The sequence below is a fragment of the Bos grunniens genome, chromosome 29, assembly GCF_055505025.1.
Source record: "Bos grunniens cultivar Pamir isolate PY7600 chromosome 29, Bosgru_T2T1.0, whole genome shotgun sequence".
Taxonomy (NCBI): domain Eukaryota; kingdom Metazoa; phylum Chordata; class Mammalia; order Artiodactyla; family Bovidae; genus Bos; species Bos grunniens.
The window spans coordinates 8239713-8267584 of NC_141193.1; the positions used below are offsets into that span (position 1 = coordinate 8239713).

At 59.7% G+C, this 27872-nt stretch overlaps 1 protein-coding gene across 19 annotated transcripts in view; it reads left to right on the plus strand.

The window, feature by feature from the left end:
* Positions 1-27872, plus strand: part of NRXN2 (neurexin 2) — a 110413-nt gene that overhangs the window by 59468 nt on the left and 23073 nt on the right. For 9 of the 19 annotated variants that reach the window (XM_086385081.1, XM_086385084.1, XM_086385080.1 and 6 more), the window contains 8 exons: positions 3540-3566; positions 5213-5332; positions 5668-6049; positions 6670-6860; positions 8739-8912; positions 9229-9348; positions 21986-22167; positions 26688-26859. In XM_086385081.1, the coding sequence (XP_086241207.1) occupies positions 3540-3566; positions 5213-5332; positions 5668-6049; positions 6670-6860; positions 8739-8912; positions 9229-9348; positions 21986-22167; positions 26688-26859 (1368 nt within the window). Of the gene's footprint in view, positions 1-3539; positions 3567-5212; positions 5333-5667; positions 6050-6669; positions 6861-8738; positions 8913-9228; positions 9349-13968; positions 14735-21985; positions 22168-26687; positions 26860-27872 lie in introns of those variants that run through there. The other 10 variants (XM_086385089.1, XM_086385083.1, XM_086385072.1 and 7 more) reach the window with 3 other exon arrangements.

Genomic DNA, 27872 nt, shown 5'->3' on the forward strand with positions numbered 1-27872 from the left:
TCACTCTGCCTCCTTTCTGTGGTTGTTTTGAGGCTTAAGTAGAAGCGTGGAAGTGACAACATTATATGATGCACGGCACACATAGAGACTGACTCAGCCAAGGGAAGGGAAGTCATACTGGGACAGGGACTGAAGCTTAAAGCCAGGCCTGGGACTCGCCTCCACATCCCTTGACCCCGTCTGGCCCCACCTCACGATCCCCATCCTGATCCCCGGTCTGCTTGCTACCCTGAGGGCCTGGCAGGCTTGGTCTGCGGCCTCGTGGTCTCATCTCTTCGGCAGGGAAGCCAGGCTCCTGCAGGCAGCTCGTCAGTGCTCACTGGATTAACGCAGACTTGGTCCCGAAGAGAGTGGAGCTGGTGACCACGTGGTGGGAGGAGGCGTTCAGAGCCAGTCTCAGGTGCCTGGGTGTTTGCTGGGCCGGAGAGGGCCAGGAGGGCCTGGGGCTGCTGCCCCTGTCCAGGCAGGGAGCCCCAGGAGCGGATCACGCCTCCTGCCCTGGCTTCCACTGTGTCTGCCGACCCTGAGCCAGTTCCTGGAGCTCTGCTGTCTACGGGCCCTGAACAGGGTGGTTGGTCTCTGTTCCCGGAGGCCCTGATTCGTCACCCTGTTCCAGTGTGATCTGGGTTCCTGGGTTCCCTCTACCTTGGGCATGGCCTCTGAGGCCAGCACCCAGCATGGCCTGCCTCTTGTCACCCACCTGGGGTTGCCTTTCCCTGCTATGTGCCTGTCGGCTGTCGCAGTTGCCAGTGAGGCTGACACGAAGGGTGAATTGTAACTGAAGAATCTCCAAGCTGGAGGGGCCCTTAGAAGTCACCTCCTTCAGCCGGCCCGCGTGTGTGTATCTGCCATGCCTCCCCCTGCCGACGGGAGGCTCTCCACCTCTGTTCAGATGACTTCTGTGTCAAGAGCACCCTACCTCTGAGATGGCCACTCTCATCACTGGGTCGTTCTTCCCTGGTAGCAGCCTCCTCTTCTGAAATCCCCACTTGTGAACTTAGTTCTACTGTCTCCAGCTGTACACAGCAAGTCTGACTCTTGCTCGTGTTGTAAGCCAGGCTTAATGCACGTTACATTCCAAAGCCCTTTAATCTCTGAGACCATGGGGCGGTGCCTTGTTCCCACAGGGTGGTACCTTGTTTCCACGGGGCTCTTTTAAGAGGCTCTTGAGCTCTTTTGAGGCTGAGCTGCTGGGCAGACGACTCTGAACGAGGGCTGTGCCCAGTGCACGCTGCCACTCTGCAGTGTCGCCTCCAAGATTCCAGCCAATGGGCTCCTGAGGCTCTTTGCAAGGAGCTCCGGTCCCCTCTCCCCCACCTCCAATTTGCAGGGTGTGGATGGGGGAGCAGGTGGGATGCAGAAAGCGGAGCCTGGCTTCTTTTCCGGAGTTCCTTTCCATACAGATGACTTTTTTCCACCTGTCTTATCACACATTCATACCATCATCCTGGTCTCTAGGCCCAGCCAGGGCCTTGGTGGGTCTGTGCACACCAATCACTTCTGCCCGTTTGCTGAACTTGAGGCGCAGGTTTCTAGTTATCAGGGTAGCAGTTAAATCTCCCTGAGCTGTGCTCTGGGAGGTGCGGCCACCAGAGGGCAGTCTCTCCCACTTACCCGCAGTTGCTGGCTTTCCTCTGGACAGTGCTGGCTGCCTCCTGGGTGCTTATCTTCAAGGGGAGTTTGCTCCCCTCCAGTCCCACTGGAGGGGTGCTCCTTGGGGTGGGGTCACTTCAAGGGTGGGCCTGGAGCTAACACCTCTTCTCTGGACAGACGGAACCCCCTTCCTGGAGCCTCCATGCTTGGGAGGGGCAGAACTATGCTCCTCCCTAGGTCTTTTCTCCAAAAGGGGATCGGCCTGCCCTTCCAGCTCCCTTTTTTCTTTTTTGGACCCTTCATTGGTGAAGACTCTGCTGGCCCTGAGAGAGCCCCCGTGACCTGAGTCCAGGCCTGGCACCCTGCCCTCACCCCGACATCCTCCCCAACCCCCTCCGTCCAGCTCCCCCTTTCTTCTTCTTTTCTCTCTGTACCCTCTCCACCTCCTTCCTCTCCCTGTGACTTGCCCCAGATCTGCCCCTTGACCTCCTTCTGCCCCTCCCTTGGTGCCAGGCTGTGGCTTCAGGTCCCGGCTGCTCCCCCCACTCTTCTGCTGTGGTTGACGACGCGTGTGGGGCTCAGCCGTACTGCCCGCGGAGCCCATGCCCCCAGAGCCACAGGGGAATCTACCTCCACTGCAGGAACCTTCAGGGGCTTAGGGGGATGCCAGATGACCCCACCCCACTTTGCCTCCTGGGCCTTGGGGTTGTGGGCAGAGCCCATTCCAAGAGGAGACAGAGGATGGCAGGATACACTGCTGCTAAGAGGGGCCTGGAAAGTGCCCCTCCCTGAGAGGTAGAGCTGGCCCATTGGACACTTGGTTCTTGTTTCCAGGTCAGGGTTGTTTGTTCAAGCCCCTCAGCTCACAGGGAGGGAAGCTGGGGCTGGGAGAGAAGAGAATTGTCCACAGTCACTTGACGGGATTAGGACCCAGCATTTCTGCCGCCTCCTGCCCTCTACTGTCTGGGTCTGATGGAGCAGGACAGGCGTCCAAAGACCCCGTCACAGGACTCTAGTGCTCTGTGTTCTCGTGAGGCTGGTGGACTCATGTCTTGTGGGTAATGTGTCCCACCAGGGGCGTGGCCAGAGGCCCCAGGGCTCCAGCTGCAGGTCCGTGTAGACAAGTGTGCTTTCTGAGTACCCAGGGCTCTCTGAGCCTGGACTTGGAGGACAACAGTGCTGGGGCTTGGGAGGGGCAGGAGGCTTCGCCGAGGGCGCCTGCTTGTCCCTGAAGACCTCTGAAGTCACATGGGGCCTCAGTGTCCTCATGTGTGAACCTCTGGCCCTTGCCTAGGAAAAGGGAATAATGCTAGTTCCTGTTCAGGGTGAAGAGCACCCTGGTTCCCAGGGACAGCCTGGTACCCTCCAGAGTAGGAAGGGTAGCAAGAAGGTTCCTGTAGGGGTGGTGCTAGCCCCCTGGGGCTTTGGGAGGTGTATGGCCGAGGGAAGGGGGCCCTGGGGCAGACCCCTCCATTTAGCTCAGAGCCCAGGGGACACGGGGATGATGTGTGACAGCCTGGGCTCTGAGCGGGGAGTTGTCCCAGAGCTGGGGGAGCAGGGGCTCTGGCCCTCCTCGCCTGTCTCCCTCTCAGAGATGGGGAGATGTGGGGTTGGTCAAGCCCTCAGCCCCCCAGTGATCCCCTGTACGACTGGGATTCCCAAGGTGCCCATCTCCCTCAGATGTGAGAGGCCCGGGCTTCTCCAAGAAGGGAGATGTCAGCCTTCTTCCCATCACCGGTTGCCCTGCCTCCCAGTTTGGGGGAAAGAGGGGGAGGGGGCCGACTGAAGAAGGGGAGAAGGCACCTGAGCACGCGTGGTCCCCGGAAAGTGGCCCTGGGGGGAACCCCTGCCTGCAGATACCCCTCCCTGTGAAGGATGTAAAAAAAAAAAACTTGTTCTGCCTTTTTGTCTCCCCTCCCCCTCTGCCCGCCCCATGGCCCCCCCAGACTGCCTGCGCGTCGGCTGCGCACCCAGTAAGTGGCTTCCCTCTTCTTCTGCAGAGCCCCTGGGGGCCTGGGATTCTGGACATTGGGGTTGGGGAGGGGTGCGGGGGCAGGGGAGGAGACGTAATCGCAGGCTTGTGCGGAGCTTGGGCAGTGGGTGTGTGTGGAGGGGTGTGCTTGTGGAGGGCAGAACGAACCAAATGAAGCTGAAGAGGGGGGAGTCGGTGGAGGTCTGGGGTCAGCATGCTCACTGAGACTAGGATAGGAAGGGCCAGAAACTTCAAGTCTCAAACGCTCTGGAGGGTAGGGGCTTGGGATGGCGCCTACAGCAGGAGGGCAGGAAGGAGACGAAGAGGGGCTGGGCTATCCCGCTGTATCTCGAGGTGGCCACAAGGGGGAGGTCGAGGCACGCGGGAGAGAAGATTAGGGCTGCCGGTGAGTGGGCGGTGAGCCCGGAAGTTCAGCCCTTCACGGCCCCTGTTTGGGGGTGAGATTCTGCCAAACGGGGGCGCTCTCGGAGGCTCTCAAAAGGGGTGAGAGCGGGTGGGGACATTTCTGAGCTCCCAGTGTGGCTGGATTCAACCCTTGTCTCTGAGTGTGTTTCTGCCTCGTGTGCCCTGAGGTCACTTAAGAGCCCAAGGACGCGGCAGCCACAGGCAGAAAGAGTGTACTTAGCTCGGCTCTGTGTGTAGTTGGACAGATGTGCGCATGCGTGGTGAGCCCTGCCCTGCTGGTGAGAGCACTGGGGTGAGGGGCCCAGGACGAATCTTGAGGGGTGCCGCAAATGGCCTGCAGCACCGTTCTAAAGCTAAACGTTTTTAGTCTTGGGAGCGGTTCATCCAGGTCTTGAATAAATGGCCGTAATTCCAAAAAAAGACATTCCGCTTTCTGGCCATGCTGGCCGTGCTGTGTACGTGATGTGTATGTCCGGGTGTGTGGAATTAACTAGGTGTGTGCAGAAAAGTCACACTGGGTCCCTCTAGATCAGGGATCCCCAACCTCTGTGCCACGGACCGGTGCCTCCTGTCAGATCCATGGTGGCACTAGATTAGAAATAAAGTGCCCAATTAATGTAATGCACTTGAATCATCCCCAACTCATCCTCCACCCGTCCTGGTCCAGGGAGAAATTGTCTTCCAAGAAGCTGGTCCCTGGTGCCCAAATGTTGAGGACCGCTGCTCTAGATGGGGGAGCTGTGTGTGTGTTTGTGTGTGGAGTGCTCATGGACAGCCGTGAGGCGGTAGGTGCACTTCACATTTGGGTGCGTGGTAGGGCTCTTGAAAGTTTGAGGCCTATGTGTATAGGCTGGGAATTCAGCTGCGGGCTACACACACTGACACGGAAGGTCCTGAGGAGAGGCGGGCTGAGTATGCTGGTCGTAGGTGTGAGTCTCCAGGTGCAGGGCCTTAGGGCACAACTCCGAAGGCACCGCACTATTCACTCCGTGTTCTTTTCCAATGCCACCCTGGGGAGTTGCACCGAGTGTGGCGATACCGAGTGCGTCTGTGTTTATGACTGGGTGTGTGTGAAGGCTCTGTGTGTGTGCACATGTGTGTGTGGTGTACCTGTGTGCGTGGGTGTGTGCAGAGGTGAGGCTGTGTGCCCGGGGTGGCACTTGAAGCAGCCACATGAGGGCAGGAGGATGTGCTGAGCTGACTCCCCCCTTGGTGCCGCAGGTAAAGGCCCTGAGACGCTCTTTGCGGGGCACAAGCTCAATGACAATGAGTGGCACACAGTGAGGGTGGTGCGACGGGGCAAGAGCCTGCAGCTGTCGGTGGACAACGTGACTGTGGAGGGTAGGTAGTCTGCAGCCCTGTTCTTGGTGACCCCTGCCTGGGTACCATTTCTCCCTTAGGGGTGGCATGTCATGGGCTCCTGGACCCCAGGGGCCATTTCAGCTCCCCAAAGGCAGCATTGCCCTGCAAGCCTGTTGGCCCAAAGAGTCCCACAGGTCCCCCAGACCCAGGAGCTGGGTGTGCTGCCAGCGCCTGTAGGGGCTTTGCTGATATCCTTCCCATGTGGCCCTTGAGTGGAGGGGAGGCTCCTGGGGACCCAAGACCCAGCCCCAGAAATGATCCTACAGTCTGGGCCCCAAAGCCATGTCCCCATCTCTGTCTCCTGTGCTGAGCAGGACAGATGGCAGGGGCCCACACGCGGCTGGAGTTCCACAACATTGAGACGGGCATCATGACGGAGCGGCGCTTCATCTCCGTGGTGCCCTCCAACTTCATCGGGCACCTGAGTGGGCTGGTGTTTAACGGCCAGCCCTACATGGACCAGTGCAAGGACGGGGACATCACCTACTGTGAGCTCAATGCTCGCTTTGGCCTGCGTGCCATCGTGGCCGATCCTGTCACCTTCAAGAGTCGCAGCAGCTACCTGGCGCTCGCCACACTCCAAGCTTATGCCTCCATGCACCTCTTCTTCCAGTTCAAGACCACAGCCCCCGACGGGCTCCTCCTGTTCAACTCAGGCAATGGCAACGACTTCATTGTCATCGAGCTGGTCAAGGGGTGAGGTGCTGGGCTCTGCACCACTGTCAAGGACGTGGTCGCCCCTGTCCCCGCCATGACCAAGAGGCAGCTCCCTCAGCCCCTGGCTAAGATGTCCAGTCCCCACAGACCACAGGTCCCCCCGCTACCAGCCAAGACGGAGAAGCGGCACCCTCTCTTCCACCCTGGTCACCCCCCAATTACTTCCTTGCCACGGGTTTCTCAGTCATATCTGTGCTCCATTCACTGTCCTGGCTCAGGCCATCCGGCCCTACTACAGACAGAAGGCAGGGCTGGGTTCCCGTGACCTCTCTGGCCTAAGAGGCCCCCACCCTAGAGCAGCTTTGTCCCTGCCCAGAGGACCCTATTGCCTCCACAAAGCTATCCCTCCATGAGCTTCTCTTCGGAGCCTGTCCCAGGATCCAGGTCCTCTGTGGCCTCTCTCCCCACATCCCCCACAATGGGACCTCACAACTGAGTCCCCGTGTTGTTGGTTTGGGTCCTTCCACTATGAGGTCTCCCTCTCTGCCCCTTCTTCCTGCAGCTTCCAGCCCAACCCCCACCCCGCAGCTGTAGCTCCTCCTTACCCCGCCTTCCCAGCCCCCACCTTGACCCAGTGTCTCCTCCCTACTGTGGGGCAGGTACATCCACTACGTGTTTGACCTGGGGAATGGCCCGTCCTTGATGAAGGGGAACTCAGACAAACCAGTCAATGACAACCAGTGGCACAACGTGGTGGTGTCCAGGGACCCGGGCAACGTGCACACGCTCAAGATTGACTCCCGCACTGTCACGCAGCACTCCAATGGCGCCCGAAACCTCGATCTCAAAGGTGGGGCCTGGGGCCTCTGGAGGAGGCCTGGCCCTAGCCCAGATACCCCCTTGGCCCCAGCAAGATCACCCCCGGCCTGGGATGCTCTTTCTCTTGCGTGATTCTGTCCTGCCCCTGCCCACAGTTTCCCTCGCTCTTTCCCATTTTCCAGTGTGCCTAGCCTGACATCTTCCTGTCAAAGTTCTGCTCAGCTCTCCTTCGAGGCTGCCCTCTCAACACTGAAAGCCTGCCTGCAGGATGTGTCTCACAGGGAGTTTGGTGGCCTCACCCTAGAGCTAGGAGAAGGCAGCCAGGCCTTCTGAAGACCTCTTGGCCCTCCAGGGTTGAGAAGTGTGCCATGCTGGGGGCCGGAGAGAGAGCAGTGTCCCTGCTGGGCTGGGAGGGGGCTGTGATGAGGGGAGGAAGGAGGAACAGTCTCCAGGTCCCCACGTGCTGCCCTGGTCGTATTCCTTGGGCACTGGCGGGACTAGTCTGGGCACTGGTTTGGACCCAGGCCTCCCTGGTGGGGTCAGCATCATACGAAGTTCCCCCATTTCCCGGGGCTTCTTTAGCAGTTAGTGGGGCCATCACTGCCTGCCCCTAGAACAGTGGTGCATCAGAGAGGAGAGAAGAGGGGGATGAGCGTAGAGATCCAGGGACTTGAAACAACAGGAATGAGGATGAGGCCTGTGGCTTCTCCAGAGCCCACTGGGGCAATGTGAGCCACTCTCACACGCCCAGAGCAGCCCCCAGTCCCTTAGGGATCCCTGGTGTCACTGTGACTCAGACTGTCCCAGCGTGGGGAGGGTTCCTAGAGACTCTGGAATCCACCCTCCTCTTGAGGCAGCAATGGAAGCTCCAAGAAGCTATGTGATTTGCCTGAGGTCACAGAGTGAGTGGGCCATGGAGTTGGAACCAGAAGCTTGGTCAGATCGTGCGCCGGTGCTCAGACGTTCAGTTGGGTACAACTCTTGGCGACCCTTTGGACTGTAGCCCTCCAGGCTCCTCTGTCCATGGGGTTTTTCAGACAAGAATACTGGAGTGGGTTGCCATTTCCTCCTCCAGGGGATCTTCCCCATCCAGGGATCGAACCTGCATCTTGTGGGTCTCCTGTGTGGCAGGCAGGTTCTTTACTTCTGAGCCATGGAGGAAGCCCCTAGAACGGATGGCATAGTGCTGCCAGTTCTCCCTGCTGCCAGAAGGGGGCGATGTGTCTCAAGTAATTTGCAGTGGCAGCAAACCCAGGGGTGGTCTGGGCTGGTCTTGGTTTGCACTGAGTTCCCAGCAGGGGCAGCAGGGTTGACCCATCATGTTTTGCTGGAGCTCTGCCATGGGCCGGCCAGGACTTCCAGGGAGTTGAGGTCCTTGTGGCCAGGCAGTAATGTGGAGGACCAGTGTCCCTGAGGAGGACTTCTTGCCAGTGTCACCCAGAATCCCCAGTCTAAGCCCTAGCTGTTGGAAGGTGCCGGGCTTAGAACCCCCAGCAGAAAACCCAGAGTTGGGAGAGCCTGGCAGAGGCCTGGAGGAATTCTGGGGATGGGAGACTTTGGAAGGGAGGGAGCGAGGGTGGAAGGGACCAGGATGCACAGCTATGAAAGGCCCTGATTACGGGCCGGAACTGGCATCAGATGTGTGGGAGAGAGCACGGAGCAGGTTCCTCCAGCTGCTTCCCTCTCCCCTCCCCGGGCATCTGGGCGTCTCTGGGAGGGGAGCAGACAGATGGAGAAGTGGAGAAGGAAGAAGGAAGGGTGGAGGTGGGCATCTGCCCCTCAGAGAGAAAGCTGGAGTCCGGATGAGACCGTGTGGGGCTGCGGGACCCGACACTGGAGGCTGATGTCCTGGGAGGGACCTGGGGATCTGGGGACCGGGATCCGAGCTCTGACCCCACTCCCTTTACAGGGGAGCTGTACATTGGCGGTCTGAGCAAGAACATGTTCAACAACCTGCCCAAGCTGGTGGCCTCTCGGGATGGCTTTCAGGGCTGCCTGGCCTCGGTGGACCTCAATGGGCGCCTCCCTGACCTCATCGCCGACGCCCTGCACCGCATCGGGCAGGTGGAGAGGGGCTGTGATGGTGAGTGTGGGTGCAGGAGTTAGGTGTGACCCTGTGGGGCGCCGGCAGACTGGGGGGCCGAGTGGCCTCGATGGAGCCTGCTGCCACTGCGCTGGGACAGGGTGTGGGGAGAGTCAGGTCACTTGTCCTCCCTGCTGCCTCCCGCCAATACCAGCTGTCATTGAACTCCCCCACTCCCACCCCCATGAATTATTGGCCCTTCCTGCTCGGCAGAACTGAGGGAGGGCTTCTGGCCTGGTCCCAAAGCTTCCGTAACTCCTGGGGCGGGAGGGGGCTTGGCTGAGTGGGGGGTGTTCCCTCTTCCTGCCTCTTCCAGGCCCCAGCACCACCTGCACCGAAGAGTCTTGTGCCAACCAGGGCGTCTGCTTGCAGCAGTGGGACGGCTTTACCTGCGACTGCACCATGACCTCCTACGGAGGCCCCATCTGCAATGACCGTGAGTGCAGGACTGGGAGGGCTGGAGGTGTTGGGGGGAGGCCCCGGGAGGAGGGAGGGTCTCTCAGAGCCATGCTGCTTGCTTCCTTCCCGTCCCTTCTTGTCATGAGCGAGATGGAGGGGAGCTACTGGCTGCTGTTGCCTCCTGGAATCCCTTCTCGGGCCTTTGCAGGACTCCTGACACCTGTGTGTCGGGGGTGATGGTTGCTAGACAGCCTCTCCTCTTCCTTCTGAGCTGGTGGGACACTGCTCCCCTCACCCCTCCCCAAAGATGTGTCAGCCTCTGTCACTGTCCTGACGCTGGCCATGGTCTCAAGTGTCGTACCTCTGTCGCACAGGACTGGTGGGGCGGTTGCTGACCTGTACCCCCTTGCCCCTGGTGTCTTTGAAGTGTGCAGTGGAAACCCATTATTTCCTGGCCAGAATAGGACTACACCCCCAGAAGACAGGCTCAGGAGACTCCCAGGAGGCCAGGTCTCCGGAGAGCTGGCTTCCCTGGAGGCCAGCCATGGTGTAGTCCCACCCAGCTGCAGGGTGTCCCTTGGATCCACAAGGACACTCCCTCGTGTCCTCACCTAGTTCTTCTCCTCCCTGGCTGGGCATCTGCTGCCAACTTGCATATTGTTTGAGGCCCCTTCCCAGAGAGGGCTTCAGCAGCAGTTTCCAGTCCCACATGGTCGGTGGCCGGCAGCTGGTTAGTACTTGGCTGAGAGAGGGCAGTGGGGCAGGCATGAGGGAGAGACAACCTCCTGCTTGAGGGGAGGCTGGGCAGCCTGTGGCCTCTTTAGGTGTCACCTGAATGGTCTTCCTTGGGGGTAGCTGGGCTGAGAGATCAGGGACACGACACACCAGCTGCCTGAAAAAAGACACACGCACTTCACTTCGCAAACATGGACCCTGAGGCCTGGAGGAGTTGGTGGATTTCCAGAGTGAATAGCAGATCTGGGCTGAGAACAGGGGTCAGTGCCTTTGCCTCCATGCCACACTGTGGAGCCTTAGTCATCGGGCAGAGTCCTGAGTTTCTTAAGGGAAGCATAACCGACTGGTTTCTAGGATTGGGCTCTTGATTTTTCCTTCTTTGTAAGAATGCCCCCTCCATCTCCATGAGCGTTCCCTTCATCTCCATGAGTGTTCTAGTGTTCTGAGGCGGGCCCGTCCCTGGGTACCTCCACATCCTGTCCGGTCCTACCACTCTCTGTACCTGCCAAAGCCCGCAGACGCCGGCCAGCTCAGGGCCGCTCCAGTCCTGCCTATCGGGGAATAAGGACGGGCTGGGGCTGGGCCTCTTTCTCTCCAGCTCATTCCCGCTTTGCGCAGGCGATCTGGGGATGGTGGTAACTTTGCTGTTTAATAGTAACTATCCCTACTGACTGTTTCGTGTTTCACGGCTTACAAAGTCCTTTTAATTTGTCCTCAGAGAAGACCGTAAGATGGAGACCAGCTGTCTGATTTAGTTGCTAAGGACACTGAGGCCTCAGTAACAGGCACATCCATGCCCTTAATCACAGGGCGCTGGGGGCGGGGTGCGGCTGGAACCTGGGTGTTCTTAAGGTTTAGTCCCGGGGTGGTGGAGGTGGAGGCGGTGCCACAGATGGTGGGCATTTCTTGCCATGGCCGCAGGGGGTCAGGATGGAGAAGAGCGCTGCCCATCTTCACTACTGCACTCCCACGTGATGGAACCTTTTGGGAGGGAGTGGAGAGATGGATGTGAGTTTAGGGAGTCAAGCCATCTTTCAGCAGGGGTGGGAAGAGAGAGTGGAACGACTTCCCTGGGTTCCAGGCAGGTGGGAGGCACGGAGAGTTGGGGCTGGGGAACAGGGGCCTCTTGGGAAGTGTGACTGTCCCCGAGCACTGGTCTGTGTGAATGGTGGCAGAGCCCGAGCAGAGCCTTGGAGGTAAAGACAAGGTGGGTGCAATCTGGGAGCCTCTGAACACTGGCCCTGGGGGTGCCTTTGAGATCTCAACCCCTTTTCTCTTGAAGTTGTGCCTCCTCCTGATTCTCCAGGCTTGGCTGTTTGATGCTCGTGCTGTCTCTATGACGGGTCTTCTGGGGGCTCCACTGATACACAAGGTCAAGTAGGAACCTGGCCCAGATGCCTGTCTACTTCACCCCAAGTGTGATAGCCCTGGAGGCACCCTGGGTATCGAGGGCCCTTGTGCCTGAAGAGATGGAGGGGGTGGGGATGGCCCAGGCATCCTCAGAGGGTTGGGCCTGGGGTGTGGAGCTGTCTGGTGATGAAAAGACTGGGATGAGGAGGAGTCGACCTTCAGGACAGTCTTTCCCTACGTGTGGCCTCAGTTTCTCCATCTGGGACATGGGGATTCCTCCTGGGGGTGAAGGCACCATTGTGAGGCTCAGGAGTCTGCCCTGGGAAGGTAGGAGATCAGAGGGAGAGAAGTCATTGTCAGGATGAGAGAAAGGAAAACGGAGAGAAAATAAAAAAGAGAATATGAAATGAGAGAGGAAGGAAGCTGGACGGAGGCCTGCTTCCTGGCAGGGCCTGAAGCCCCAGGGCTGAGGTCTGGACAGCGCTTCCCTGGGCAGCTCCAGCTCCACCTCCCGGAGCCTGTCCGCGGGCTCTCCCAGGCAATGGGTTCTTCCCCATCTCTGCCCTTGTCTGTTTCTCATCTCCCTAGCCGCTCTGCTGGTCTCCGCAGCCTCTATTGATCTCCCGCACACCTCTGTCTCTCCCTTCTTTTTTACCCTCTCTATCCCCACCTCGCTCGCCAGTGTCACCCCCTCCGGCTCTCTCCACTTCCCACTCACTAGTATTGATTGGCCTCTAGGCGGTTTCCCTTCCTCTCCTCTCGCCACCGGCTCCTCCCTCCCTCCCTCCGGGACCATACATTTTCTGCCTGCTCAGAGCTCTGTCAGTCTCTATCTCAGAGCCAGGGCCAAGAGCCGGCACAGGAAGAGAGGGCAGGAAGCCGTGCTCCCTAGCTTGCAAACTCTCCTCCCTCATGGGGCCACACACCACCTGGACACTTCTTTCTGGGTGCCTCTGAGGACTCCTTTCTTCCCTCTGAAAGGCTGGGGACCAAATGGGGCATTGGCATCTAATAAGTTGGGGAAGGTGGCAGCTGGGGCAGAGGAGCTGTCTCGGGTCCTGAATGCATCCAGGAGCTGGGCGAAGCTCTTTCAGGGCTCCTGGTGACAGGTTTTGCTCCAAAACGGAATGCTGGATAATAAGCAGAAGCCAGCCCCTGCCCTGCCCCTCTCCCCTTTTGCCCTTTCTTCGCCTCTCCTTGTCTGTCTCCTTCCAGGTTCATCATTCCCTCCCTCCCTCTCTTCCTCATCTACATTCGGCCTCCCCACACCCCTACCGCCACCCCCAGCAAGACACCGTCCAAGCAGAACTCAGGTTGATGTCAGTGCAGAGGTGGCATCCAGATGAAGGGATGAAAGCCTCCTTGCTCTTACTTCCCAGAAGTGCCGCCAAGTCTGAGGGGCAGGTCTCAGTGGAGAGGCCCCCTAGAAGGAGAATGGCTTCCTCAGCAGGACATAAGTGGCTCAGAGGGTTTTGTCCCAAGTGGAACACTCAGTGGATAGTTATCCTGGAATCGCCCCCTCCCCACCCAAGACGGGGAGGTTGGCATATGGGGGGAGGGGCAGAGGAAGTGGACTGGAAGGATTGGAGGTGTCCAGGAGGGTTGCCGCGGGTAGGGGAAGCACCCGTCTGAGGAGGTGTGGAGGGACTGTGTGTGTGGTGTCTTAACTCTGAGCACCTCTGAGGCTCCGGGTGCATTGTTTGCATATGGGTGACCCTGTTCTTGGAGGGTGACCTGGAGGGGGGGGTGTCCGTGTGTATGCTGGCTGTTCATTCATTGCCTGTGACCAAACACGTATGTGTGTGAGCATGTGTACACACTCGGTTGGGTGTGAGTTCGTGTGCCGGGTGTCTGGGAGCACATGTATGCAATGTCTGTGTCTGAGCCTGTGTGCGTGCGCGCGCACTGGTGCCTGTATGGGCACGTGGGTGTCTCCATACCCGAGCCCGTCCACATCCTAGCGTGCACGTGTGTTCCGAGGGGTGCGTGCAGAGGTGGTGGTAGCCACATCTCTGCGCACTGGGCCCTCGAGCACTATTGGGGCTCGTCCGGGCCCGGGGTGGGGGGTGGTGGGAGGAGGTGGAAGAGAGCGGCCTCTCCGGCTAGCCTCAGTTCTGTTCAATTATTCAGCAGGGCCCCTTCTCCGGAGGGGGCGGAAGGGGTGCGCGCACCCGGGCGTGGGGGAGGGGTGGGGCGCGCGCAGAGGAGAGGCGAGCGCTGAGCCGGCTAGCCAGGTGCCGCGCGGCGGAGCTGCCCAGCGCCGCCCGCAGATCGGGAGCCGCTCGGGTCCCTCCGCCCTGCCCCCTCCTCCGCCCGCGCTCCCCCTCCCCTCCCCTCTCCACCCCTCCTCTCTCCCTCCCTCTCCGTTCCAGCCCTCTCAGCCTCTGCAGCAACACTCCGCTGCCTCCATCTCTCCGCTGGAATCTCGCAGGCTCGCGCCTTCCCTCCGCTCAGCCCCGCTCCCCTCCTCTCCTCTCCCCTCCTCTCCCCTCATTCCCCCCTCACCCGGATTTGCTTTCCTTCCCCCTTCTCCCGCCCCCCCCGCTCCACGGCCGCTCCCTCCTTCCCCGCCGGCCTCCGTCGGGCGGCAGCGGCAGCGGCAGCGGCAGCCGCGGCGCGGCGGGCCCTAGTCTCCATCGGTCTCCTGCTTCTCTCCTCCAGTCCCCCCTCCCCGGCTCGGTTTTTCCGCAGGATTTCCCCGCTCTCCCCTCCCTGCTTGGCCCCCGCGCCTCCCCTATCTCTCCACCCGGCACCATGCCCCCTCCCCCGGGCGCTCCCCCGGGCTTCTGAAGGCCCTCTGTGCCGCTCCAACCCCGCCGGGATGCGGGGGGACCCTTAGCTCCTCGCGATGGACCCAGGCGTCCTGGACCTTGGCGTTGCCGCTCCGCGGACCCCGGATTCCCCGGCGGTATCCACTTGATTTCATTGGCTCCGGACCGAGGCTTGGGCTCTGATTTTCCTTCATTTCAACCCCCTACCCCCCTCCCGGGGCTCGGAGCCGGAGGGGGGCTTCGCGGGGCTACTCGGTCCCGCGTCCCCGCCCCCGGCCATGGGGCTGTGAGGGTGCCGCCCCCGGGCCGAAATGCCCCCCGGGGGGAGCGGGCTGGGGGGGTGCCCGCGCCGCCCCCCCTCCCTGGCCGGGCCCCTGCCGCCGCCGCCGCCGCCACCTCTGCTGCCGCTACTGCTGCTGCTGCTGCTGCTGCTGTTGGGGGCGGCCGAGGGGGCCCGGGTCTCCTCCAGCCTCAGCACCACCCACCACGTCCACCACTTCCACAGCAAGCACGGCACCGTGCCCATCGCCATCAACCGCATGCCCTTCCTCACCCGCGGCGGGCACGGTAAGTGGCGCTGCCGATACCGGCCGGCCGGCCGGCCCCCGGGGCCTCCCTTGCGCGCGGCCCTGGCCCCCGCGGGCCGCACCCCAGCCGGTGCGCGCCGAGGCCCGGCCCCTCCGCTCTGCGGGCCCGCGCCCCCTCACCTCCCATGTTGGGCTCCACCAGCACCTCAGCCCCACCCTCTCCTCTCCAGCAGCATCCCCTCACCCCGTCCATTTATCCCTCATCTCTATTCACTTTCGTTGCTTGCCTCCCCTTCACCTCCGAATCCCTGTCTCCGGGGTGTTACCACCCTTCTGTGTAGGCCCCCTCACCCCCTCCCTATCTGGCCGTTCATCCGCTCTGCCCTGCTCTCCCTTCCCCGTTTCTCTTCGTCTTCACCACCTCCATCCCTGCCCCTTATCATTCCTCCATCTGGCTTCCCTCCTCCTCGGCCACTGTCACCTTCCTGGCCCAGCCTCTCCGTGCCCGTTATCTCCTTGTCGGTCCCCCACCAACCTCTCACCTCTGTCCCATCTATCACCCCTCCTCAGATGTGTCCCATCACCGCCTCTTTCACCTCCTTGTATCTGGCGATTTCACCTCTGTTCCTGCAGCCCCTGTCCTGTCTTTCCCCCATTCCTGTCCTTCCACCGCCTCCCAAGCAATCAGCTTGCTCCACTGTCCCATCCTTTCCCAGCCTCATCCCTTCACCTCTGGTTTTTCCTCTCCATATCTCTTCATTTCTGCCTAGCTGCACCTCTGACCCTCGCATCTCCCACTCCCCACTGTTTGAATTTCTGTCCCCCACCCCAGTCTGCCCATCGCCTCTCAGGTCAGTCCTCTCCCACTTTACACTGTCACCGCTTAGCTCGGTGTCTCCCCCCTGCTGTAACCTTCCTTGTCAGCGTTGACTTCGCCTTCCCTCTCAGACCCCATCACCTTTCGTTTCTAACCTCTAGCACTTCTAGTTTCTGCCTTTTTTTTTTTTACCTCCCAGCCCAGTCCCTTCACCACTTCTTGCCTTAGACCCCTAAGATTCACCGCAAGCCCCTCCTCCCATCTCTGTACCTGCTGCCTTCTATCTCTGTCTTCCGTATTCTCTGTGCCCCCAACACTTCCCATTACTGCGTCCCCATGACTTCCAATCCCAGGCCTCCTGGGTCTCTCCCTCTTCACATTTTATTTCATCTCCATGTCAGGTCCCATATTTCCCATCTCAGTCTCTCTTTCACATTTCATCTCAAAGCTCCTGTTACCTGCTGTCCCAGAGATCCCATCACATCCCATTTTAGTCCACTTCCTTCTCTGTTCTCCACATTACCTCCCATCTCTGTACCTTGTCATCAGTTCCCACAGGGTACCACCATCACCTCCATTTCTATACCTCTCTCACCTCCCATATGGTACATCACCTCCCACCTCCATACCTCCATTGCTTCCCATCTGTATACTTCATCACCTTCCATCTTTGGTCCCCATCTCAGCCCTCATTGCTGTGCTCTCATCACCTCCTATACCTGTCCTCCCGTCACTTCCCTCTCTGTGCCTCCGTTGCCTTCCATCCTGGCACTCTGACATCTCCATGCTTCCATCCCTGTGCCTTCACCAGTTCGCACTCTGTACCTTGTTGTCTCTAATTTCTGTATCACTTCCATTTCTGCCCATCCATCCCCTCTCATTTTCTTGACTCCCTTTTTGTCCCTTCCTCATCTTTCATGCCCGTATCTTCACTTCCCATCTGTGCCCTCATGGTCCCCATTTCTGCACGCATCTCTGCCTCCTCATCACTGTTCTTCACCTGTCCTTTCTTGCTTCCCAGTCTTTGTTCCCCCATACCACTTTCAAGCTTTCCGCCTCTTTTCTCTCCCCCTTCCTTTTTTTTCTTAGATTATCTTTATCTTTTTCATGCCTCTGCTTTCTCTTCATCCAGTTCCCAGGAGCAGCCTCATCCAACATCCTTTCTCATTCCTTTCTTCTTCTTGCCCAGCAGAGTGTTCCTGGCTAACCTCTGTCCCAGCTGGGGTCATCTCCATGCCATGCTCTCCAGGCTCTTCTCCTGCACTCACCGCCCCCCATACCCCTGCTCCTGATTTTAACTCCCCTGTTCTCACCAGGAGCAATCTGGCCCTCCTTTCCTTTCTCCATCCTCTTTATTGTCCCCTCCAGGTCCATCGAGGCTCAGTCCCCAGAGAGACCCAGATAGGACATGGTCTTTCTGAGCAGTGAGGAGAGGCAGTAAAGGATGAGAGAAGAAAGGCCATCAGGGAAGATCTCTGTGGGGTGACAAGGAGAGGAGGTCAAAGAGGCAGGGGATGGAGGGGGGCTGGCCCAGGGGAGCTGGGCAGATTGGAACTGAAGTGCCAGAGGAAGGTTCAGTGAAGGAGCTGGTGTCAGGGTGCAAAGAGCTGGGGAGGGAAGGGAGAGACAATGGAGGAAAGAACTTGGGCGGTGTTGGGGGTGGGATCCTATGGAATGCTGGCATTGGGAGGCCTCAGAGGCAGCCATCCCCTTGTGCGGAGGAGAGAAACAGCCCAAAGAGGGCCACAGGCTGCCCAGGGCCCCCTGGAAGCAGAGGAACTGGAGGGCCCCTTGGAAGCAGAGGAGCTGGAAGGCACTGCAGGGCAGTGAGGGGACGGGATGGGAAGACTGAGTGGAGGAGGCCATGAAGGGTCAGGCAAGTGAGAGGAAGGAGGAGGGCCCAAGGACAGAGAGAAGAGGAGGAAGAGGCCAGCGGCCATGGCCGAACCCCACCTCTGCACACCTCCACTGTGGGGTGAGGTCCAGGGGCCGGCTTCTGCTGGGACCCAGGCTTGGCAAGAGGCAGAGCCAGCTTGGGAGACCCATCCAGGCCAGAGGACACCTTTCCTTGCTGGGCTTCCCCACGGTGAGGAGCTGCTGTTTCTGCACCTGCATCTCCACTTCCCTTCTCATGGGCTCTTGCCTTTCTCCTTGCTTCCTTCCCTCTTTCCCTTCACTCTTTGCTCCATTTCACTTCCCACCCCCAACCCCTCTTCTTACATAATACCCCTTACTGACCTGCCAGACATGCCTGCACCTGGAGTCAGTCTGGGCTGGGGAGGACCAGAACACCTGGGTCCTAAAAATGGCCCGGGGCGGGGGAGACACTTCTGATCCTTGACCCTGATTCTGCTTTCAGAGCCCTTAACGTGCCTCGCCACCCCTGACCTTCATTTCCTATACCCTCTGAGGCCAGGAAGAGAGGGGTCAATCCCAGTTCGTTTCTGAGTCAGGAGCCTCCAGGGGTTCTGTATTCATCACTCCAGCTTATAAAGGGATCTGGCATTTATTTTGATTCTTGTTATGGGTGTGTTCACTTGGATGTCTGACTGAATGTTTTATGGCAAGGAATGGGCTTAAGAATTGAGGAGATATTGTTCTGGGATCAAGAGAGAGCTGAGCCCAGGGCTCTGGATCTGGGGAGGAACCCCCCCTGGGGGGTAGTGAGGGTCTGTCTACAAAGAGCTAGTGTGTGGGGGCTGTGGGCACTCAGGCCTGCAACCTTTCTGGATTGTGGAGGATGTTTTATCCTCTCGTGATTCTAGATCTACCAGAAGGTTTCTGTCATGGCTTCTGATGCTGCAGAGGGTCTGCACATGTAGTTTTAACCACAGGGGTAGCACTGCATGGGTGGCTTTTCACATGGGATGATTATTTTGTTTGGGTCTGGATTAGCTAACCATTATTAATGGTTGGTTGGGTTTTTTTCCCCTCTAGAATGCAGGTTTGTGGGAATTGTACAGAAGATTCTTGGTCATTTAGTGTTTTACTGGACCAGTGAATGTCTGGGTCCAGGAGGCATAGAGAGGACCATGCTGGGTGTGGGCAGATGGTTCCAGGCCTGGGCCTTTGGGTGGTGGCCACTTAGGCCTGTGCATTTTGTGTCTGGTCAGAGGCAGTCTTGCCTTGGGCTTCAGGGGTGTTCCCCACCCTGCCACCCCACAGTGTTATCTGTCATGTAGCTCAGTAGCATTTTCCTGGGGAGGTCAAGAACAGTGGGTCTGGACCACCCGAGGGCAACATAATGGGCCTTGGCCTACGCCCCCTTCTTCTCCGGAGCCCTTTCGGGAGCCCGTCAGAGGTTCTAGCTGTGGTTTGGTGTCCTGGGCTCCAGTGTGCCTTCCCCCGCGACCCGGGGTGTCGGGTGGCCGGGGCCTAGGACGGCTGGCGGGGCGAGAGGCGGGAGGCGCCTCAGGAGCGCAGCCGGGAGGGAAGGGGAGGGACCGGGCGGAGCCCCGCCCCCCACCCGCGTCCGCCCCAACCCCAGCCCGCTGCCCGGAGGGCGGGAGCCGGGGAGCCGGGGAGAGAAATGCCTCCCTGGGGTAATCACTGCCGCCCCAGCCCAATAAACCATTCATCCTTCACCTCTTCGGCCCAAGAAGTGTCTCTGCATCCGATCCCCCACCGTGTAATAAACGCCTTTAGGCTTTTACAGTCCCGCCCCGCGTAATAAACTGGCGGCAGTGGGAGAGTCGCGGGGTAGTGAATCCCGGGGGAGGCCCAGCCGAGCGGGGGCGCGGGCTGGGGACTGGGGTTAGCGGGGGGCGGCAGGCGGCCCGTGCGCCGTGGGCCTCGGGGGCGGGGAGGGGTGCGCCCGTCCGGTCCTCGCGGTGCCAGCCGCTGCCCTCGCCGCCTGCCAGTCTTTGTGCGTTTACCGCCATGTTTCCCGGCTGTCTCCTGTCGGGGTCTGCCTCCCCACACTGGGTCTTTGTGTGCAGCTGGCTGCGGTGTGGCCTGTGTGTGGGTGTGGGGTCTGTGGGTGTGTCACTGGGGACGCGTCGGCCACCGGGCCGGGGCTGCGGGCACCCGCCCGGCCTCTGATCCCTCCTGCCTCACTGCTCTATGGGCATGGAGGTGGGGGGCGGCTAGCTTCTCACCTCCTCTCCGGGCTCAGGGTGATGTGCTGTCTGGGTTCCTGGGATGGGAAAGTGAGGAGAAAGGGTCTCCTTTTCCCGAGACCTGGTGGGTTTGGGAGGCTCCAGGTAGATGGAGTTTCCTTTGTTGGTCGAGGGACCAAGAGACCCAGTAAGCCCCTTCTGCTTTTGACTGGGAGGCCCTGGAACCAGGGGTGACCAGGAGGCAGGGAGGGGGGTGTGTGCAGGAGGGTCAACATCTCAGCTCCCCTGGCCCTCTTCACCCCCCAAATTTGGACGTGCAGCTTGTGAGTGAGGAGAGGGGGAAGGGAGGACCCTGGGTATTTCGGTTACCATGGAAACAGCTGATTTTCCAGAGTGCTGCAGTGTTGGGAGTGGAGAGAAGGTTGCCGGCTGAGGCCTACCCTGCTCCTAGCCCTCAGGCCCTTCCCTGTCCTGTCCAGGCAGTGACTGCCGGAGGCCGGGGCTGTGGCTCATGCCCTGATCGGATTCTCCGCCCTGATCTTGGGGCCCCATCTTGAGATTTCAGATCTCACCAGGGAGGCCCTCAGAGGGGAAGGATACCTGAGTCGGGAGGGGCAGGGCCCAGCTTCTCTGTCTGCTGGGGGTGATTTCCCGCAACTGTGGTGTGGCAGACTTCAGTTAACTGACACCCTGGTGGTTTCTTCCCCCAGCCTTGCCCCCTGGGAGGGAGTCATCTTCCCCTCTGGCCCTGCACAGATGACCATGCTCCCCTCTGCCCCCCTCCCCCCTCCCCACACCACTGGCCTCACTGCCTCTCTGGGACCCAGAACACACACAGCCTTCCCTTGTCTCCTTGGCTTCTCCTGGGCCTGGAGAAGGTGCCTCCCTCCAAGGCACTCAGGGGTCCCCTCTCCTTTTGAAGGCCTAGGAGCTTCCTAGGATAGAGACCTCTGGTCCCATATTGCCCAAACCGGGCTCCTAGTCCCTGAGGTGAGAGACCCCAAGATGTGTGAGAGGGGTGGCCTTAGTGTTACTCACTGGGCTGCCATTTTGGCAGAGCAGGTTGCTCTGGAAATACCCCAGACCCTCCTTGACCTGGGACTTTCTAGCCCATCCAGAGCTCTCCCACCCCACAGCCACACTTTTCTCCCAGTGTACTCCAGGCTTTTCCCCTCAGGCCCATCTGTCTCTCTTTTCTCTCTGGATAAGTCTTCCCATGAACCCCTCTCCCCCAAGAAGTGCTTTGAGAGGAGTCGTTAGTGGCTAATTATTTAATTAAGCATTTTATGAATCTCATTTGCTCCATTTATGTTCTAAAGAATGCAAGATTGTTGTCTTCCCTTCTCTGAAGGCCCCAGAGCACTGGTCCTCTAGGCCTCCCAGACAGAGCTCCTTTGCCAGCAGCTGGGTGACCGGTCCCCCACCCCCACCGTGGCCATCAGTCTGCCCCCACCCCTCCACCCCCAGGGAGCCCAGGCAGCCGCAGGAGGGAACGTGGGGACTAATGGGGTTTATTTTGGGGCTGAGATCGTTAGGGACCTCACACCCCGCCCCCGGCAGCCGGATGGCAAAGAGGAGACAGAGGGGGAGAGAGGGTGGGGTGGGGGAGGGGTGGGAGAGGGTTCCCTTCACCATCTCTGGCTCCCACCCTCCTGCTTTCTCTCACCTACACCCTTCTCTGTCCCTCTCTGTCCATCTGTCTCTCTGCCTCCTTCCTCCTCTGGCTGTCAATCTCTCCCTGCTCCCACCCCCTTGTCTGTCTCTTCTTTTCTGGGCAGGGCTCCAGGACCCCTTGTTTTGGCACCCAGGCAGCCCCCTAGTTGGGAGTGGAAGCAGGGAGTCCAGGCAAACTGGGACCAGGCTTTGCAGGGGCTTGGGAGGGGGTGGGGGGCAGGTGCTGGAGGGGCGCCAGCCTGCGGGCTGTGAGTCAGAGCCGAACACAGCCCCTGCTTCTCCTCGCGCCATCGCCTGGGGTTCCTTTGCCTTGGTGCCTGCTCACCACAGCCTGCAGAAGCACACACCTCACACCTGTCACCTGGGCCGGGCCTGGGAGCGGTTGAGCGGGGCCCTCTGGGTCCTGCCTGCCCCTGGTGATCATCTCTGTCCCCTCGCAGCATCTCCCCAGGCCCTCTCTGTCTGTGTCAGTCTCTCTATTACCTCTCTGTTTTGCTGTAATTAAAACTGGAATTCTTGATGAGGCAGCTACATCTGTCTGTGCGCATGCACAGGCTCCCAGCTGGGCACCCGCCCGCCAACTGTTCCCTAGGGCGGCAGGGCCTGGTGGCAGCTGTGGGTCTCACACCTGAAGCCCTGTACCCTAAACCGGTTGTCTCAGGGCGCTGGGCACAGCCCCAAGGACCTACTGACCGTGCCCTCCTGACGCCTTATCTCCCTCTCCCTTTCCTTCTCTCTGCAGCCGGAACCACGTACATCTTTGGGAAGGGGGGAGCGCTCATCACCTACACGTGGCCCCCCAATGACCGGCCGAGCACGAGGATGGACCGCCTGGCCGTGGGCTTCAGCACGCACCAGCGGAGCGCCGTGCTGGTGCGGGTCGACAGCGCCTCGGGCCTCGGGGACTACCTGCAGCTGCACATCGTAAGGAGAGGGGCCACCACCCCCGACCTCCCGGCCTTCCTACCCCAGGTCCACTCGGTCCCTTCTGCCATGGAACCAGCACCTTAAATCTTTCCCTTCTGTGGAGCCCCCAGAATCTCTGTTTCCTGACCCCTGGGGTTTCCTTCTGGCAGTTCTGCTCCTGGGACCCCCTCTCCCGCCAATTATGCACTGAGGCTGCCCAGCTCCGAGCTCTGAGCCCGTCTGTGTCTCTGACCTTCCTGAATGTAGTCAGGGCCCCCCTCCAGGTTTCCAGGCCATTCTCCCGCAGCCTTCGGGGACGCCTTCACCTCATGACTGCCCTGGGTTGCTGCCCACTCACTCCGACACCAACTCAGCCACCCACCGTGTCCCGTACTTTGTCCTGCTCCTCTGGCCTCCCTACCGGGGGACGGCCCACCCTTGCTTCTTCACCTTGCCTTTTGATCCTGTCTCGCCTCTGCTCTGCCCTTGAATATCGTTCCCTTAACCTTTGCCCTTGCAGCAGCCACCTTGCCCGGCCTCATGGCCATAGCTACAGCCTCTCTGGCCACAGCCCTGCACATTCCTCCCTGACCTCTTGGCCCAATCCCACGTCTCCGCCCTGACCTCCCAGCCCGGCTTTTCTGCTTTTCTCTGTGCAGCTCCCCTCCTTGCCCTCTGCTCCCTCCCACTGCCTCCCCCAGGCCGCCTCTCCTCACAGTTTACATCCTAACTCTAGTCTTGAAGCTGCCCGTTTCCTCTCCATCTCTGGTCCTGCCCCACACCCTTCCCTACAAGCTCTAGGTGGCTCTGCTCCACTTCTGCTCTAAACCTCTCCCCTGCCTCTCCCCTGTCTTAACCCCTGGGCCTCTGACCTGCCTCCATTTCCACCTGTGCAGCCCGTTACAGCCACCTCCCTTCCCTGCCCGCACCTCATGCACTGACCCTGGCCGGGACCCTGAGCTGGGAGGGCTGAACAGGCTGGCCAGGCTCTGTGTGCTGGAGGGATCTGCGTGGGGGACCTTGAGCTTCAGGGGAGCTAGAGGGCAAGGGGAGAGGCTTCTCTGGGCTCCGGCCCTTCCTTACAGGACAGCTTTCTAGGCTCCCCAGGCTGCATACCCTCCCCCGACACTGACTGGAAGGAGTGAAGGAATGAGGCCTGAGGGGAGATGGCCTGTGGGCAGAGTGGAGCCGAAGGAGAAGTGGCAGCTGATGGGCACCGGGCGGGGGAGGCCAGGCAGCAAAGCGAGCAGGAAAGGGGTGCAGAGGGAGGTGTGGCAGAGAAGGCTGGAAGCTCCGTGAGCAGGTGTCTCCGCCCGCGTGAGAGGCAGTGCGATGGTGCGATGACTGAGTGTGACAGCGTGGGGCTGGTGCGTGTCGATCATGCCAGGAGTGTTTGAGGGGTCTGTGGGGGACAGTCTCGTGGCCTCTGATTGGGCGTGGCGCTCTATATTTGTATCCTTGACCGTGTGGTGTTTGCTGCTGGTTCAGTCTCCTGACCCTGCGTGGCAGGTGTGACTGTGCTTCTGGGTCCTTCGCTGTGAGTGAGGGCAGTCGCTCTCTCATCACATAGTCGTGAGAGGCTGTGTGCCTTTCAGAGCAGATGTTTGGGTTTGAGTCTCCGCTCCACCACGTCCTTGCCCTGTCTTCATGGGTCCCCTCATTTCCCGTGCCTCTATAGTGTCCTCCTCTGCGTAGTGGCATGGGCAGAAGACAGGGAGCTGCTGGGGAGGTTCGAGATGATGCACATAAAGCTCTTAGGACATTGCCCAGCCCCTAGGAAGCACCGTGTCTGGTGATAGCCCCATCACCCGTGAGTGTCCCCCGGATGAGTTGATCTACAGGTGGTCTGTGTCTGCCTCATTGACAACTTCTGTCTCTGTGCCTGTGGGTTTAGGGGACAGGGTCCACCCAGTGCTGAGAAGGGGCAGGGGGACAGGGAGCGGGAGGAGTCTCCTTTTCCCCCTCTCAGCAGTTACCCCCCACCTTCGCAGGGTGCTGTGGTGAAGCACACACCAGGCTTCTGCTGGGTTACCGAGGAGGGTGGGGCGGGGTGGGCGGGGCTGGCTCTGGGATGGGGAGCCTGGAAAGGGTGGGGGGCCCTGGAGGAAGTGTGGGAGCCACATGAGGGGTGAGTGGGGCACTCGACGGGCTCGAGCCCCCTGGGGCGGCCCCCAAACCCCCTCCTTCCCTGGTGACACACCAGCTCCCACCGCAGCGTCATTAGCAGCTCTCAGAGAGTGGGGAGGCGGCAGCAAAATAAGAGAAAAGCAATTTGACGTTTCTAATAAAGCGTCGCTCCACTTTGCCAAATTAATTTTGACTCCCATAATTATTTGCTGTAGGAGCGGCCTCGTTCTTCCCGCCGCCGCCTAATGAGGTAATTGGGGAATTAGGAATTAATGACTTTAACAGAAGTGACAACTGACTTCACATCAGAAGCAGCACTGGGAGCTGCCTCTCCCCCCCGGAGTGCACGGCTCTGAGCTTGGCTGCCTCCTAGGAAACGGGGGTGTCCTGCCTTCCAGCCGCCCTGGACGGCCTCTGTCTGCCTGGCTCTCAGACCACTTCCGCTTTTGACTGCCGTCACCACCTGGCTGAGCCTCGTGGGGAGAAACCCTCAGAGGCACCCAAGGGGCTGGCGCTGTTGCATTACTCACAGTAGTACTGAGGTCCGTTCCCCTCATATGAGGAGCAGACCATCACCCCTTCTCCCTGGATGTCATCAGTCTGCAGGTGGTGGGTGGGTGCAGCTTGCTCATGCTCTTTGTTAGGCAAGCCCAACCTCAATTTCCCTGCTTTGCTGCATCTTTGAAGAGCTGCTGCCTGAGTGTGTGGCTCTGTGTGTTTGTGTGGCTTTCCCAGGTTCTAGGAGGGGGAGAGATGGACCCACAGTGGGGAAGGGATAGGGCCTTCTCCACGTGGACCACAGGCGACACCCTGCTCCCCACCTCCCCCTGCACACCCCAGGCCTGCCTCGTCTGAGCCACCTCGCCCCTCTTTCAGTGCCGCCAAGCCTCTTGACCCTGTTGGTTGCAGGAGGTGGCCACTGAATGGCTCCTCATGCCCAGGCTGGACTGGAACAGTCTGTCAGGAAGACTCCAGGAGTGTAGCGTGTTCTGGGAGGATCTGGGTCCCCCTGACTGTGTCTGTCCCGTGCGGAGGAGGGTGTGGGAACTCGGGAGGCTGGACTCGGGGTACTGCTAGGAAGCGCAGGGGAGTGGAATAGGGGCTCAGGTTTAGGGCCCAGAGGGCCTTGTGCTGGCTTCTTTAGAGGTCTTTGGTCTTGAGGGAAGGTTGGTCTCAGTAGCCTCTCAGATCACCCCCAGCTCCAGCACTCTGGGTTGGCGTCTCCCCAGACCTGGGGGGCAAAGCAGGAGAGGGCACTGGCTTTGGAGTCAGGCCAACTGGAGTTCAAACCTAGGGTTCCTTTCTTATGAGCCATGGAATTGGGGGATATTGTTTACCCTCCCGGGATCTCAGTTTCCTCCTCAGTGGAACATGGATGCTGTACATTCCTGAGGGTTGCCGTGGGGGTGAAGAGAGCACGTGTGTACTGTACCCACAGAGGGCCTGGCACCATTGAGGGCTTCAGTGAGGCTCTGGCACCATGAACAGAACTCTTCCTGGACTGGCTCCTGGGCAGCCTGTGTGGGTTTCCCACGAGGCCCTCTCTGAGGCCTGGGGCTGGGTGGGTTGCTCAGACTGACTCTCTGCTCCCCTTCTCCAGGCTCAGTCCCTGTCTTTCCTCTTCCTGTCCATTTTTTCCACCTGCCTGCAGCATCCTCTACCCTTATATCCCCATCTCACTTTTCCTTAATGATCCCAACATGGTTTTTCTCCTGGATCTCTTTCTATACCCAACACCCTCCAAAACACGCAGTCCATACCCCCTATCTCTGCCCCCTTGACTGTAGAGGGGCTGCCCCCACACTCAGGCCTGACCCACATGGGCTGATGCCTGCTGATGCCCTGGAGACAAGCCCCCAGGGACTTGCCCAGTGCTGAGCATTCAGGGGAGGGGAGGCTGGAGCTTGGCGGTGTGTGTGTGTGAGGGGAGGCCAGACCCTCCTGAGGCACCAGGCTGGCTTCTGTGGACCCGCCTGTTGGTCGTGCCTTAGGGAATCTACCCTCGGTGTTCCCACTGGCCCTGGCTTGCTCTTGATCATCCCTGTCTGGGGCCTGCAGGCGCAGTGGCCCTTGCATGGAGTAGGTGCCCGGTAAACATTTGTGAACATTTTGACTGAAGCTAAAAGCAAGAAGCGAGTGTGGTCAGTTGAAGTGCTCCAGGTCCATGCTCTGCACCCCACAGTGGCTTCTCCAACCTCTCTGAACCTCAGTTGCTCCCTCACTCGCATATGGGGGAGGGGGCAAGCCGACCCCCTTGGGCAGGTGAAAGGGCCCAGTACAGGGCTGGGAGAGGTGTGTTGTAAAGCTGTTAAACGCAGCAGAGCTGGACCGGTGGTGGTCACAGGAGGAGTTCTAGCGGGAGTGAATGGTCGTTCCCTCCCAACCCCTGATCTCTGCCTCCCTGTCCCCAGGACCAGGGCACCGTCGGGGTGATCTTTAACGTGGGCACGGACGACATTACCATCGACGAGCCCAACGCCATCGTGAGCGACGGCAAATACCACGTGGTGCGCTTCACTCGAAGTGGCGGCAACGCCACCTTGCAGGTGGACAGCTGGCCGGTCAACGAGCGATACCCGGCAGGTAGGTGGCGGGGCGCAGAGGTGTGGCGGGAGGGGTGGGGCAGGGCAGCCAGGGCTGCCTCCAATAGGAGCGCTGCCTGCACCAGGGGCGGGGCTAAGTGGCGAGGCTTCCCGCAGCGGGAAAGGTGTGGCTTGTAGGGGCGGGACCAAGGTGGGGCGGGGCTAAAAGGAAAAACCGGGATTTGAAGGGTAGGGGTGGGACTGTGGGAGGTCAGCTCGCAGGGGGTTGGAACAGCTGAGCAAGGAAGGATGCAAGAGCAGGGTCCCCTTTGGGGTGGGGGAGGAGAGAAGCGAAGGAACGTAGAGGTAAGGAGAGTCTGACGTAACTGAGGGGAGGATGAGCTGAGAAAAGAGGGACAGGTGGAAATGGGGCGGCAGATGCAGAAACCAAAGAGAGAAGATTCAGAAGTAACGCAAAACGGATCTTGGCAAGGAAGCAGGGCTGTTCCCAAGGATAGAACCAAGGCAAGAACCAAGGTCTTTACAAAGAGCAAGTCGAAGGTTCATATTAGGTGAACCAGATAAAGAGAAGTAACCATGGAGACCTGGAGAAAAGGAACCCCAGCGTCTCAAAGAGTAAGGGACATCGTGAAAGGGAGAGAGCGACAAGTGACAACAAGAGCGAAAAATAGGTCAAGTGCCTTCAACAAGGCTTCATCAACTACTGGTTTTAGGTCCTGTGCTAAGCCCCGAGGACGCAGGGCACAGCTCCTGCTTGCAGGGAGCTCACAGTCATGGGGGCGGGGAAGCGCAGGGGTGCAAACAGACCCGATTCAACAGTGTGACAGCTGTGGTGGCCGAGGACCCACCAAGATATGAGGAGCACAGGGCAAGGACAGGAATGAGGACCTGAAAGACGTGAGGAGGCAGAGACTGCGAGAATCTGAGGGAGGCAGAGAAAGAGCCTCAGAGTGAGAGGAAACAAGGGAGGAGCGGTGGGGAGATATGGAAATAGTCACCGAGACAGAAACAGAAACGGAGTCAGCGCTCGGAGTGATGCAGGGAGATATATGG